A 13,847-nucleotide genomic window follows, 5' to 3' on the forward strand; every position below is an offset into this window, starting at 1 on the left:
GATCCTGGTGGCTGAGGGCGTGTTGGTCTCGCGAGATCCTCACGTCCAACACGCCACTTTGGCCCATACTTGGAGAGAGACGGGAGGTCGGATGGGCCCGGTCCGATCAATCGGCTTAGTCACGTCTTGCCTCTGCGTGGTCCGAAGATTTCTCCATAACCTTCAAATGAGAATAAATGACAATTTTCAACTTTCGTTTGTGGGACTACGTTCTGAGTCGGTGGCTTATGTGTCAATCATGTAGTTCGTGTCTGATGTGCTACCTTCTTCATTGGGTGAGAGACGGAATTGGGTATCCATATCAAGGCCATCTATCGGAGTATACCCCAAGGGTGTCCCCAGGTTTAGACATCGCCCTTGTTGGCACTCCGTGGATGGGTGGGGAAAACATGAGGTGAACTTTTTTTTATATATATCCCATGTCTTCCTCAAACCTTTCGATTAACGTCTTTAGTATAACTACCAGTGGTGATAAAAAAAAGGAAATTAGAGGTTTTGGCTGACTCAGTTGATAACGGACAGGACAGTCAACCGGCTTTCGTCGTTCCCTTAACAAAGAGTAAACAGAAGCCGGCCTCGAAAATTCATGCATTTGTACTTAAAAGGGCCTTGCATGGTGCAGCAGGTACATTAAAAAACGTCAAAAAATTACGATCCGGAGACATTCTCACTGAATGTTTCCGGAAACAATAATGAACAAATTTATTAGCTTAAACAAAATAATTGATATTACTGTTTTCACATCCCCTCATAATTCCTTGAACAGCTGTCAGGGAATTATACGTGACAGGGATCATGATATCATTGACTGATCAGAAAAGGAAATTTGTACAGAACTGAAATCACAGGGTGTCACCAGAGTGAAACGCTTCACTACGAAGAAATCTGGTAACATCATTAAACTAAATACATGTCTTCTGACATTCAATATTTAATCTCTTTCGTTGTATTTCTTCTTTGGCCGGTGTAGGGTTGGTGTGAACTTCCTACATTGTGTACATTCATAACCCAACACGTTGTTTCAACTGTCAATAGTTTGGTCACGGCAAAGGCCAATGTAAAAATAAACTGGTTTGTTTCCGGTGCTGCAGTGAGGCTCATGATGGTTTCGACTGTAGCAGCACAGTTAAGTGCTGCAATTGCGGCGGAGATCACATGGCCTCCTCTAGGGACTGTCCAATTTTCGTAAAAGAAAAACAAATAATCAATATTAAAGTCAAAAACAATATATCATATCAGGAAGCCTGCAAATTAGTTCTCACCTCCTAATATCACTCTGCAGACTTCGTTTGCCAATGTGGTCAAGCGGGTACCATCTATAGCTACTCAAACGTCCTTCACTTGGCCCATTGGAAACGACAAACCTAGTTCTACTTCTAAGAAACTTTCGACTAAACCTGCGTTTAACACCTGCTCAACCCAGACTGCGTGAGTACAACAAACAAAACCAGTAAATAGTACTGAAGTGATCAACCTGAACCCAAGGCCTTTACACAAAATGCTAAAAATACGTCCAAAAATAAGCCTCAAAATAATAATTAACCTAGTGGCTCCACAGAGTGTCCCTCTAAAGCCACTAGGAATCCTGTGCAAACTTTTTATAAGTGTCTTATTCGACATAAGATTGCGGATGTCATGGATACATCACCCGCACCAGGAAGATCTTCAAGCCGATCTTCACGGAAGCGTTGTTCTCTGTCCAAACATAAATCTCCTATATGCCTCCCTCCATAACATCTGTATACGACAAAATTATACAATGCAATTGTCGAGGTCTTAAATTATTTTTTTTTAGAAATAACACAGTTTCTTCAATCATTAAACCCTATTGCCCTCTGTCTTCCGAAAACTCACCTGAAGACATCAAAGATAAAACAACTCTTAAATATTATTCATTATACAGTACTTATTCAATTGAAGAAGAACGAGTTGCAGACGGCTCTTCTATCTTCATCAATAACAATATTATTCACAGCTATGTTGCTCTGGATACAGAGCTGTGGCCGTTCGTGTTTCATTGTCTGAAACAATCACATTATGTTCAGTGTATGTTCCTCCGAACTTCTCTTTATCAGCTTTCCAGTTACAGACTTTAACAGAACAATTGCCAAAATCTTTTATAATAATGGGAGATTTTAATTCCCATAACCCCCCATAGGGCAGAAATAACATAAATAAGGGCAAGATAGTGGAAGACTTCTTATCTAAGGAGGAACCGTGTTATTTCATGGATGGTTCCAATACCTATTTACATCCGGGTAATGACACTTATTCTGCTATCGATCTCACTATCACAGATCCATCACTTCTCTCTTGGAAAGTGCATGATGATCTTTGTGGTAGTGACCATTTTCCTATAATCCTAGAGCATATCACTTCTAAGTCATTAAAACGAATAGATAAGTGGAAGTTCGATAAAGCAGGTTGGATCGCATTTGAGATGTTCTGTGAGGCTGATATCACCTCAGAGAATCTCAATGCAGCAGATTATCCTATATTAAAAGTTACTGAGCTTGTTTTATGACCTGCCAACAGAACTATCCCTAAGACCTCGACAAATCCAAAAGTAAACCATGGTACAGCAATGAGTGTCTTAAAGCGATAAAGGACCGGGCAAACGCCAAACGCGGATTTAATCATTGTCCCACTGAGAATAACTTAAACCAGGTTCGTATTTTTAGAGCCAAGGCTCGTCGATTACTCAAGTCCAAGAGGAAATCTTGTTGGCGGAACTTTGTTTCAGGCATTACGTCAAAAACACCCATGCGTAAGGTCTGGAACATGGTTCAGGAACTTAAGGGCAAAACTAATAAAGCAGAAGTCCAGCATTTAAAAGATGAAGATAATATATTAACCTCTCAATCGGATGAAGCAAATAAATTCGCTTGGACAATTGCCAAGAAACCTTCTGAAAATTATACTTTAGAATTCCAGCATATTAAAAACTAGGAAAAAATCTGTAATGTTAACACTGTTACGATCTAGTGTGCGTAAACAGATAACACCAAACAGTATTTGACTGGAACTGATGGAAAAGTTTACTTCAGGATGCCGTGACACTGGGAAGCTATCCATCATACAGTGCGCGAGTATACATAACACTACACAACCCCCTTTCTCGGGCTTGAAACTGTCAGTCAATTTATCAGGGCATTTTAAGGAACAGTTCATGTAAAACTGAAACTCTCAGTTATGAGAAGACTAACTGTTCCTTAGGAAACATTCGAACTTAAAACAGTTTACAAGTCAAGTCTGTTCGGTTTCCTCACCCGTCTGCCTGAGCGAGTTTTAAGAGAGTCCGGGGACTTGACCAACTTATGATTATTGTTTACAACTTCATCAGAATCATCTGTACAGTCCATAGTCTCTAGGTTTTGTTGTTTCTGTTGGAAGTAAGGTACACATCTGCTTTAGATGACTAACACTAACTTTGACGTTTGCATCTCTAGGAACCAGCTGAGAATTTGGAATTTTAAGAATATAGGATGGCGTTCCTGCCTGTCGAATCACTGTGGCTTTGGTTTGCACTTGTTTCATTATCCACACTTCCTGTCCTTACTTAGGGAGTGGCTTCGATTTGTGTAGATTATCGAAGTTACGTTTCTGTCTCTCCTTCTGCTTTTGGTCGGCTGATTCTACGTTTTTCCCATGCCAATCGGGAACAAGTGTAGAAGGCAAAACTGGAACTTTAGTTCTGAGTTTTCTTCCCATCAGTTCAGTAGGCGTAAATCCATTTTGAAGAGGAGTAGAATGGTAACTTAACATGGCTAGGTAAGGATCATCCGCTTTGTTAAGAAGTCCTTTATCTGTCTCCACTGCTCTCTCAGCTTCATTGTTACCCAAACGGTAATGCGGGCTGCTGATTGTATGACGAAATCCGTATTTATCACCGAATTTCGCAAAATCACCCGACGAGAATTGAGGACCATTGTCGGATGCGACCAATTCAGGAATCCCATGTCTTGAGAATATGGATTTCAGGTGTTCAATAACACGCACAGATGTGGTCGATGTCAAGTAGGCAATCTCAATGAACCGTGAATAGTAACCTACAACCACAAGATAGCTGTTCTTTTTCCACTCAAACAAGTCCATCCCTACGTTTTGTCAAGGATAGTCAAGTGTTTTTGAAGATAGTAATGGTTCCGCTTTTTGTTTTCTTTCTTTCGCACAAAATGAACAGTTTTCTACATTAGTCTTCAAGTCCACTGAAAGTCTTGGCCACCACACAGAAGTTTGAGCTAGAGCACGACACTTTACGATGCCCTGGTGTCCTGTATGCAACTTATAAAGTATGTTGCGTCTCAACACTTCCGGAATCACTAGCCTACTGTTGAATAGCAGTAGCCCTTGTTGAACCGTCAGTTCATGTCTTACACACCAGTATCGGCGTAACTGTTTATCTGTCTTGGCTGAACTGGGCCATTCAGTCAAACAGTATTCCATCACTCATCCTTCAGTTTAGCTCGAATCTGGTTCAGACGATTTTCTGAAGCAGGCATGGTTTCAATAACAACATTGACAAACATATTAGTTTCGTTTTCCTGCACGAAATCACTATCATCTGGTCGACTTACTGGAGCACTTGAAAATGTAGCTAGGTTTTTCCCAGCTGTATATTTCACCTCATACATAAATCGCACCAGTCTCATCCTCAAACGCTGTAATCTTGGTGGCAATTCGTCCAGTTTAGTATTGAGCAACGCTATTAGGGGTTTGTGATTAGTGTCTATCTCAAAACACTTCAAACCAACCAGAAAGTCCGCAAACTTCTCGCATGACCAAGTCACGACCAATGTTTCGCGTTCCACCTGTGCGTGTCTTTGCTCAGTGGCAGTCAAAGAACGTGAGGCATAAAACACTGGTCTCCAGTCTCCCTTTTCCAGTTGGAGAAGAACGGATCCAAGGCCGTAGGACGACGCGTCACGAGAGACTTTGGTGGGAAGTTTAGCATTGTAAAGAGCAAGCACTGGCGCTGTACTCAGAGCCTTCTTAACCTGTACAAAAGCAGTCTCTTGAAGAGCTCGCCATACCAACTGATTATCCTTCACTAGTAGGCCGCGTAACGATTTTGTAGTTTCGGCTAAGTTCTTAGCAAATTTCCCAACGTGAATATCCATTCCAAGAAGTCGACGAATCTCGGTCACGTTTGTCGGTCTAGGAAGTTTCTCAATTGCCGCAACTTTTGCCGGACCCATGGCTATGCCATTCTTCGAAATTTTGTGACCCTAAAGTTTGATTTCCTGCTTAGAAAACTCACATTTGTTGTTGAGCGTTAAACCTGCATTCTGTAACCTCGTTAAGACAATGTTCAGTCTTTCATCATGCTGCTGTTGATTACAGCCGGAAATCAGCACATCATCGATGTCACAAATTACACCCGGAATGCCTTCTAACAACTGAAACATTCTCTTGTGAAACACTTCAGGTCCGTTTGAAATTCCAAAACATAAACGTTGAAAACAGAAGCGACCAAATGGTGTGATGAAACTTGTCAATGGTTGCGACTCTTCGTCCAGGGGAACTTGATGAGATCCACTGTTACAATCAAGCTTTCAAAACACACTGGCACCCCACAGTTGTGCTAATAACTGATCAATAACTGGAAGCAGATAGTTTTCTTGAAGAACGCTTTCATTAAGTTTCGTGAGATCAACGCATACTCTCAACTGTCCATTAGCTTTTGGCACTACAGCAATTGGCGCGCACCACTCCGTTGGTTTGTGAATTTGTCTAATGACCCCTAAAGCCTTCATTCGGTGTAATTCATCCTTGAGCTTTGACATCAAACGAAGAGCGAGGCGTCTTGGCGTAGACACAGCAAACGGGACGGCATGTGGTTTCAGGCGAATTTTGTAGCTCTTATTCAATTTACCCAGTGCTGAGAATAACTTAGGATAACGCAAGCTGTACTTCTCATTAGAGCTGCGTGTCTCGTCAATAACATTGACGCGTTGTAGAAGTTTGAGCGCTGTGATAGCAGGTCGGCCTAATAATGGTTCTCTCGGACTATTCACTACACAAACAGTTTGTTCAGTGTTCTGTCTATTTCTGGAAAGAATTGTATCGAATTCTCCTCGTACAAAAAAGCTGTCTGCCGCCTGGTCCGAATAACTTTTTCACAGTTTTCCTCAGCGACAAATTCATATCAGAAATGAGTCCAGCTGGAATCACAGCTACGTCAGCTCTTGTATCTACTTTGAATGTCACAGTCTTTTTATCTCCAACCTTAACTTCAACATTCCACGGATTTTCACTGCCGTCTGTTACGGGTCCAAGAAACGCGCAATTACTGTTCTGGCTCACGTTTCCTACAATACGTGAATACGGACATCTAACAGCAAAATGTCCAATTTTGGAGCACTTGTGACAAGTAGCGTCTTTCTCTGGACAGTTTTCATATCTTTGTGGTTTTCTGCCACACCGATTACAAGACTTGGATTGTGACGTTTTTTGAAGATTGACGCTTGTGTTTACGTTTGTGAAAATCTCTCTGTTTGTGACTTTGCAATTTGTCAACATCTACGGATGCACCGGCGTCATTATTTGACATTGTTTTAGCCTGACTTTTGGATGACTCGTACGCTCTGCAAATTTCTTTGCAACGGGCTAATGTGAGCTTTTTGTCCTCTAAGAGTTTTTCTCGGACAGCAGCCTCTCTCAAACCTACCACTACCTGGTCGCGTATCACCCTGTCCTCCATGTTGTTCAAATTACATGTTTTTACCAGCTTCCTCAGAGCAGCAATATAAGCGTCAATTCTCTCTGACGGTTCTTGACATCTCTGACATCTAATTTACGTGGAACAGGTATATTTGCAGTATACCGCCTAGGTTGTGGCAGAGGATCATCGCCTTCACTGTCAGGGTCATTTGTAGCCATTCTGGTTAAGGGGATACAACTTTTGCAGGAAAAAAAATCAAAGTTCATAAGAGTCATCTCCCCTTGATTAATGTACACTTCAGCGTGACTGGTGTTGAAATTTCACCGCATGTGTTGTTGTTGTATCTGTTCCGATAAACAGCTACGAATGTCAATAAATTTTACCAAGTTCGTGAAACGGTTCTGGCTTTTTCGGTCCCAAGCACTTCTGACACCATGTAGTGTTAGTGCTGTTACGATCTAGTGTGGGTAAACAGATAACAGGATTTGACAGGAACTAATGGAAACGTTTACTTCAGGATGCCATGACACTGGGAAGCTATCCCACCATCCAATGCGCGAGTATACATAACACTACACAACCCTCTTCTTTTAAAAATTTAGAAGACTATAATCGTCCCATTAACATCGATGAACTAAGAACTGCATTAAAAAAGCACCGCTGGTGATGTTGTCACAAAATATTTGAAGGCCATTGGCCTATATCATAGAGTTTGTAAAGATATTAACAGATCAAAAATTGTATATATATATATATATATATATAGATAATTTTTATAAGTTTTGAAATAAGGGGGCCTCCGTGGCTCAGTCAGTTAGCGCGCTAGCGCAGCGTAATGACCCAGGAGCCTCTCACCAATGCGGTCGCTGTGAGTTCAAGTCCAGCTCATGCTGGCTTCCTCTCCGGCCGTAAGTGGGAAGGTCTGGCAGCAACCTGTGGATGGTCGTGGGTTTCCCCCTGGCTGTGCCCGGTTTCCACCCACCATAATGCTGGCCGCCGTCGTATAAGTGAAATATTCTTGAGTAGGCTACGGCGTAAAACACCAATCAAATAAATAAATAAATAAGTTTTGAAATATGCTGCTTTTCGAGTTTTAACTTTTATTTTTCTTTTATCTGATTTTAAACATGTCTGAACTTTTTCGTTTCATTTTTAATGTTCTCACTGTCATATCGAAAAGCTCAACCGCCTCGTGTTTTCACCTTGTTCTCGCCACGATATGGCTGAAATATTGCCGATGTAGCGTTAAGCCATAATCTTTCTTTCATTCATTCATTCAATCACACTGTCGTTGCTGCTCTTGGTTTAGTCTCTATGCTCTACGCCTATTAGACTGTCGTCGCTAGTCTGGATTTACTCTATGCTGTACCTCTATCACACTGTCGTCGCTGCTCTGGTTTTACTCCCTACGCTGTGCGTCTTTCACACATTCGTCGCCGCTCCGGTTTTACTCTTAATGCTGTACGTCTATCACACTGTCGTCGTTGGTCTGAATTTACACTCAATGCTGTACGCCTATCACACTGTCGTCGCTTCTCTGGTTTCACTTTTTTTTGCGTCTATCACATTGTCATCGCTGGTCTGGTTTTACTCTCTGTGTTGTACGTCTATCAGACTGTCGTCGATGGTCTGGTTTTGCTCTCTGTGTTGTAAGTCTATTACACTGCGGTAGCTGGTCTGGTATTACTCTCTATCCCGTAGCCTATCTATGTGAGATGTTATTATTTGCTTGTCGTCCGTTTATGGGATGCGGATGGTTCGTGGGGTTTCCTCTCACCATGACGCTGGTCACCGTCGTAAAAGTGAAAAATATTCAGCACGGTGTAAAAGAGCAATCAAAGAAGGAAATGCCTTTAGGAGATAGATTCACAATTGCGCTGTGAATCTGGCCGTGAAAACGGACATCCTCATTCCAGCCGTCAACCCTCGCCTTTAATATCATATGATCAAGTCGAACTAGCGATGAATGACCTGTGGATTTAAGTATAAGGAAGTGTAGATGGCGTTAAGACCGTATACATGTATCAATCAATCAATCAATGATGACGTCACAAAGTTTCCGCCTTTGCATGCAGCTTTCTTTAGTGGTACAATAAATACTACACGTACTATCTTGGCATTGTATGGCAGATTTCTTCATTATAACTACGTATATCGCTTTTGTTTGATTTGAACCGACGGCTATGCAACAGCCGTCCTACTGAGACTTAAGACCGTCACTGTTATTCAGTCAGATTCTTGCCTGGTCAAGTTTGGTAAAGGATTTCGGCCTAGGCAAATACCAAAATTCAAACTTTCTAATCAAGTACACTATATTGCAATTAAACACACGAATAACCAACTTTAAGATGAATGGAAGTATATATTAGATCAGATATAGGACTGTTTCTGCCGTTTTCAGCCCCTCTCGAGTTAGCAGAATGCACTTACGTTATCAGAAATGACTTGCCGTGGTAACCCGCTTACGTTGTTTTGTCCTGTGTGTTAAGCGCCGTAAATACTAATTTTTACACTAGTCCACGACATCTCGTTGTGGTGTGGTGTTCAGTGAAGAAGAAATTTTTGGCCAGCGTGGTAATATGAAGTGGAAAATTCGGAACGACGTTACACCCAATTCTGGCTGGAATTCAAACAAAGAACTTTAAAAACACAACTACTGGAAAAATAAACTGGTATAGTATTGAGATGAGGGAAAAAACAGATGTCGTAGGAATTTTTGAGTTCTTCGTAGCCTATGCTCTGACTGCACACGTGCATCGAGTGCTGGCGAATATCTTCTTGTGAAAATCCATGGGAGTATCTTCAAATATGCATGAGTTCATATACTGAGGTCGTGGATTAGTTTTTTGCATGATGCGCCTCTTCTTTACAAGATTACTCTGCATGCATATAATTACGGTGCACATTTTTACACCTTATGAAATCTTGATATCGCCGCAAAACAACAACCGTACACGCCAGGCATTTGGATATGTTCTCATTTTAACGCACCAGTGAACTCTCTAAATGTATTCCTCTGTAAAAGCCTCTGGAATGCAGAGACCGCGGTGCACTATTACTGTACAATCCTAATACATCGCGACGTATGCAGTAGGTGTCTAGCGATTTGCTACATAACACCTCAGCTGTTGTGAAAAATTTGTATGACATACAATTAACGTGGACCCTAACGAGAGCATCTAAATATCAAATCGATGTCAAACTAACTAAAATCTATTTATTGGATGTGATTTTTTATTTCCCTTACTAGGGCAGTAAAACGGCTCAAAGACGACACTGTGATAATTTGAAAATGGTAACACGTAACCAGTTAAATCGGTGGAACGCCATACGCAGTTTATCTGTCAGGATTTTATCCTAACTCTACACGCAAATGCTTTAATAGTAACAAATTAAACGCCACACCCAGCATCGCAGCTGAAGCAGCATTAGGTATACAAATGCACTGACGTTAATCGCAATTTATTAGGCGTGACTGGTGAAGAATTACTCAAAATGCTGCGTTGTCATCGCATTTAACGTACGATGACATGGAAATTGAACCCTCGTCTTGTCTGACTAAGCGATTGAAAGGAAAGTTTGTTCATCTTCCTGTATAACGAGAATGGCTGTGAACTTCCCTGTCTATAGTGCGTGTCAGTGGGTCACCCCGATTCACCTGCGAAGGCTTCTTAAACCCTTAATAATGAGCACTTACTAATGACACTCTATAGTTAACTTAATCTGATATTTTATTTCTTCATTTAGGATTGTTTACAGCTTTACGAACAAAGACAAATCTCTTCAACATCAGATAAATCGCTAGCAACCTACGTCTACACACATAAAAAATACATCACAGTATCCCTGCCTTCATTCTTAATAACGTCCACGGAGACGTAACGTACATAACCACTGTCACACTTTCCTATCGTGCCTATGATGAGTTCATTGTAATTATCTGCTTTCATCATATTATTCCCTATTTACTTACGCTTTATCGGTTGATATTTATGGCGTTCACACGGTTGTCCACTGTATAAATGTCCTGTTTAGATAGCTACTGCCAATATATGATTAACTTTGTCCCCTTTGTATCGATAAACAGAAAAGATACATGGCAAAACCGGTTACATATAGATTCGTTTTTTTTGACCTAGTAAAATCCATTCGAAAATTGCACTTCAAATGTTGGATTCTTAGCTGTCTTTTTCTCAGCATATTGGGACAAGTGATGTTACATTAGGATTTTGTCACTTAATGCACCGAGATTGCTTGCTGCAACCAGGGTTACCTAACGACTACAATTACAACCGAAAACAAAAATATTATACCTTAGCTATTATCTAAGGGTGAGCCATTACCTCTAGCAGTCTGTCCCAGACAATCGCTTTGTCTTTTGGTTTATTTTCCCACGCAAGGAAAGTAATGTGTTTCCACAGGTTCAGTAACGATTTCGGCATTTCCTCCACCGGAAGCTCTTCCATTATGTTCACAATAATGGCGGCCTAACGATCGTCACTCACCATGCGCATGTCGGCCATTTGAATTTCAAACTCACACCAGTCTCTTCTCAGAAAGGTTGTGGTGATCACTAGAATCATTAGATCCATACTACATGAGCGTCACACCGCCTTTCTTAGAAGTAACGAACTGGAGTCTTGTCTGTTCAGATGCCATGGTAGAGAATGTTGCACTTTTTTTGGTTTAAATACTGGTTTTAGGTTCACTTTCCTGGCGGATATCTTGGCCCATCAAATCAGTGTTTTATTTTTTTTAAACACATGAATATTTCTGATAGATAATGGCAGTGCTTTGGTATACTATTTGCATATGTACATGCGTCTGGAATTAATCCTTTTCGTGCTAGTATGTATATAGCTTATTGTTTAGGTTTAAATGCTCTCATGGTCATTTAACAAAAAGGGGATAAATAGTGAGCTATTTACAGAGATTTGTGTCATCTTTACATTAGAAATACATAGATCTACATGATCTTGTTGATATTTCTGTAGGCTCGATTTTGCTGCCTGATCTGCAATTTCATTTCCTCGAATATTAACGTGTGCTGGAACCCATGCTAGAGTCAGTTCGGTTTTTTGTTTCTGTATTTTGTTTGTAAGTGAGATTATTTCTTGTAGGAGGCCTGGTCTGCTCTCAGATTTGGAGTTTTGGATGGAAATTAATCCGTTGAGGGAGTCGCTTAGTATGGCTACTCGGTTTGGTTTGTTCTCAAGAATCCGTTGTAGTGACATTTTAACTGCAACTAATTCACTGATATAGACGGAGAGGTGGTTGGGTAGTTTATAGTTTAAACCATGTTTAGGTCTGGTATTGCAAATGATGATCCAGTGTGACCCTGCACATTTTTGGATCTGTCAGTATATATTTTAGATGACCGTTGTAGTGAATTGGGGCTGAGTGTTTTATCCATTTTTTTTTCCAAATATTCATATTCAGAATATGGGAGGATTAGATTGTAACATGGATGTGTAATAACGTAGGCGCTTATTTTTCATGCATAGGGTTTGAGGGTTATTTGTTCACTTCTGAGGTGAAGAGTTTTTCAAGTGTTCTACTTGGAGACTGCAAAGCGAAGTGCCGTTGAAAGCTCCCGTAGCTACTTTTAGGGCAGAATATTGGATACTATAAATTCGCTGTAGTAGAGTTTTCCATGTGGATTGATAGACTATTGCACCATAGTCTGTTTTGGAGAGAATTAGACACTGGTACATTTTTATGAGCGTGGTTTTGTTGGCTTCCCATTTAGTGCCTGAAATGCATCTCATTAGACTGAGATCGCGTTGGCATCTGATTGTGACGTCATCAATATGATCTTTCCATGTTAATCTGCTATCAAGAATCATGCCTAGGTATTTCACTTTGTCTTTGAATTCAATTTTCTTTTTACCTTAGAAAAGTTCAATAGTTACTTTTCTTCTGTCTGTGAAGGCAATTCTTGTTGTTTTAGTGGGTGAGAATTTAAATCCCCATTTGTATGCCCAGTTCGATGTTTAGTGGTGTTTAGTGTTTATGTATATGTATTATGTTTTATTTTCTGTATATATTTGCCTGTTTTTGATATTGCCGCGTCGTCAGCAAATAGTCACTGTTCTATTTTTGGATGGTTACTATTTATTGCCATTGCTAAACCGTTTATCAGAATGTTAAATAACGTCGGGCTTAGTACGCTTCTTTGAAATGTTCCATTTTGTTGGGTGTGTCTTTTAGATGAAGTTTGTCCAAGTTTAACTTTGAAGTTCCGATATCTTAGGAAATCATTTATCCAATGTTGGATTCTTCCTTTTATCCCGAGTTTATCGAATTGGAGTATAACTCCATCCTGCCAAACGAGGTCGGAGGCTTTTTCAGTATCTAGAAAAACAGCCAGAGTGTATTCACGCCTACTTATCCCCTTTAGTATTCGAGCATAGTATTGCACTTTACTATGCTTGAATTATTTATAAGCCACTATGGCTGGCATTTTGAGTGAATAAAGCCAGAAGATGAAAACAGTTCATTTCTATGACACTGCTGAAAGTGTGCATGTAATAAATTATGAAAGAATGGTGTCTTCGCATTTCGCCTACCTAAAATCGATAAGGCGAAATGCGAATAGCGGTCCAGATGGATTGGAGGCTCTTACCAGGTATCAGTCGGAAAGGGATATTACATTTTATTTTTTACAAGTCACGTACAACATGAAGAATAGAATAAGTTAACAATTTATATATATATATATATATATATATATATATATATAATATATATATATATATATATATAATATATATATATATATACACACACTGGCGTATTATAAGGCTTTAATCGAGTATGACGCTGCATCTGTATACTGTATGGGCGGTTTCAATCCACTGGTCAGAGCTGCTTTTAAGGAGGAAAGCTTGTCATTAGTATTTGGGTACTTTCTCTTTTTCACGGGACGAAGGGCACTCGTTTTGGGTGGGCCTTTATCACTACACTGTTCAGTTTTCTGTGCCATCGCTCCAGACGATTCTTTGTGCGAGGTCCACCGTTTCTATATTGATTCCAAACAGGGTGGAGAAAGTGGCCTTTAAACCAAGTTTGAGTGACATAATCGGCCAGGTTTGATGCTGCTCCGTGACGGGTCGATGTAAGGGACACTTTTTAATTTAGCTTAGTTGAAGATTTATTCTAACTGTTCATGTAAATGCTTACA

At 40.4% G+C, this 13,847-nt stretch overlaps 1 protein-coding gene across 1 annotated transcript; it reads right to left on the reverse strand.

Moving 5' to 3' along the window:
* Positions 1 to 3,555: 3,555 nt before the first annotated feature.
* On the reverse strand, positions 3,556 to 4,095 carry LOC135477093 (uncharacterized protein K02A2.6-like). Its single transcript, XM_064757246.1, has one exon. The coding sequence runs from the start codon at positions 4,093 to 4,095 to the stop codon at positions 3,556 to 3,558; it is 540 nt and encodes a 179-aa protein (XP_064613316.1).
* Positions 4,096 to 13,847: the final 9,752 nt, after the last annotated feature.

The sequence above is a fragment of the Liolophura sinensis genome, chromosome 10 (assembly GCF_032854445.1).
Source record: "Liolophura sinensis isolate JHLJ2023 chromosome 10, CUHK_Ljap_v2, whole genome shotgun sequence".
NCBI classification, from domain to species: Eukaryota; Metazoa; Mollusca; class Polyplacophora; order Chitonida; family Chitonidae; genus Liolophura; species Liolophura sinensis.

Excerpts from the sequence above, each read along its gene's own strand:
- LOC135477093 (XM_064757246.1), bottom strand. The coding sequence starts at position 4,095 with ATGGACTTGTTTGAGTGGAAAAAGAACAGCTATCTTGTGGTTGTAGGT.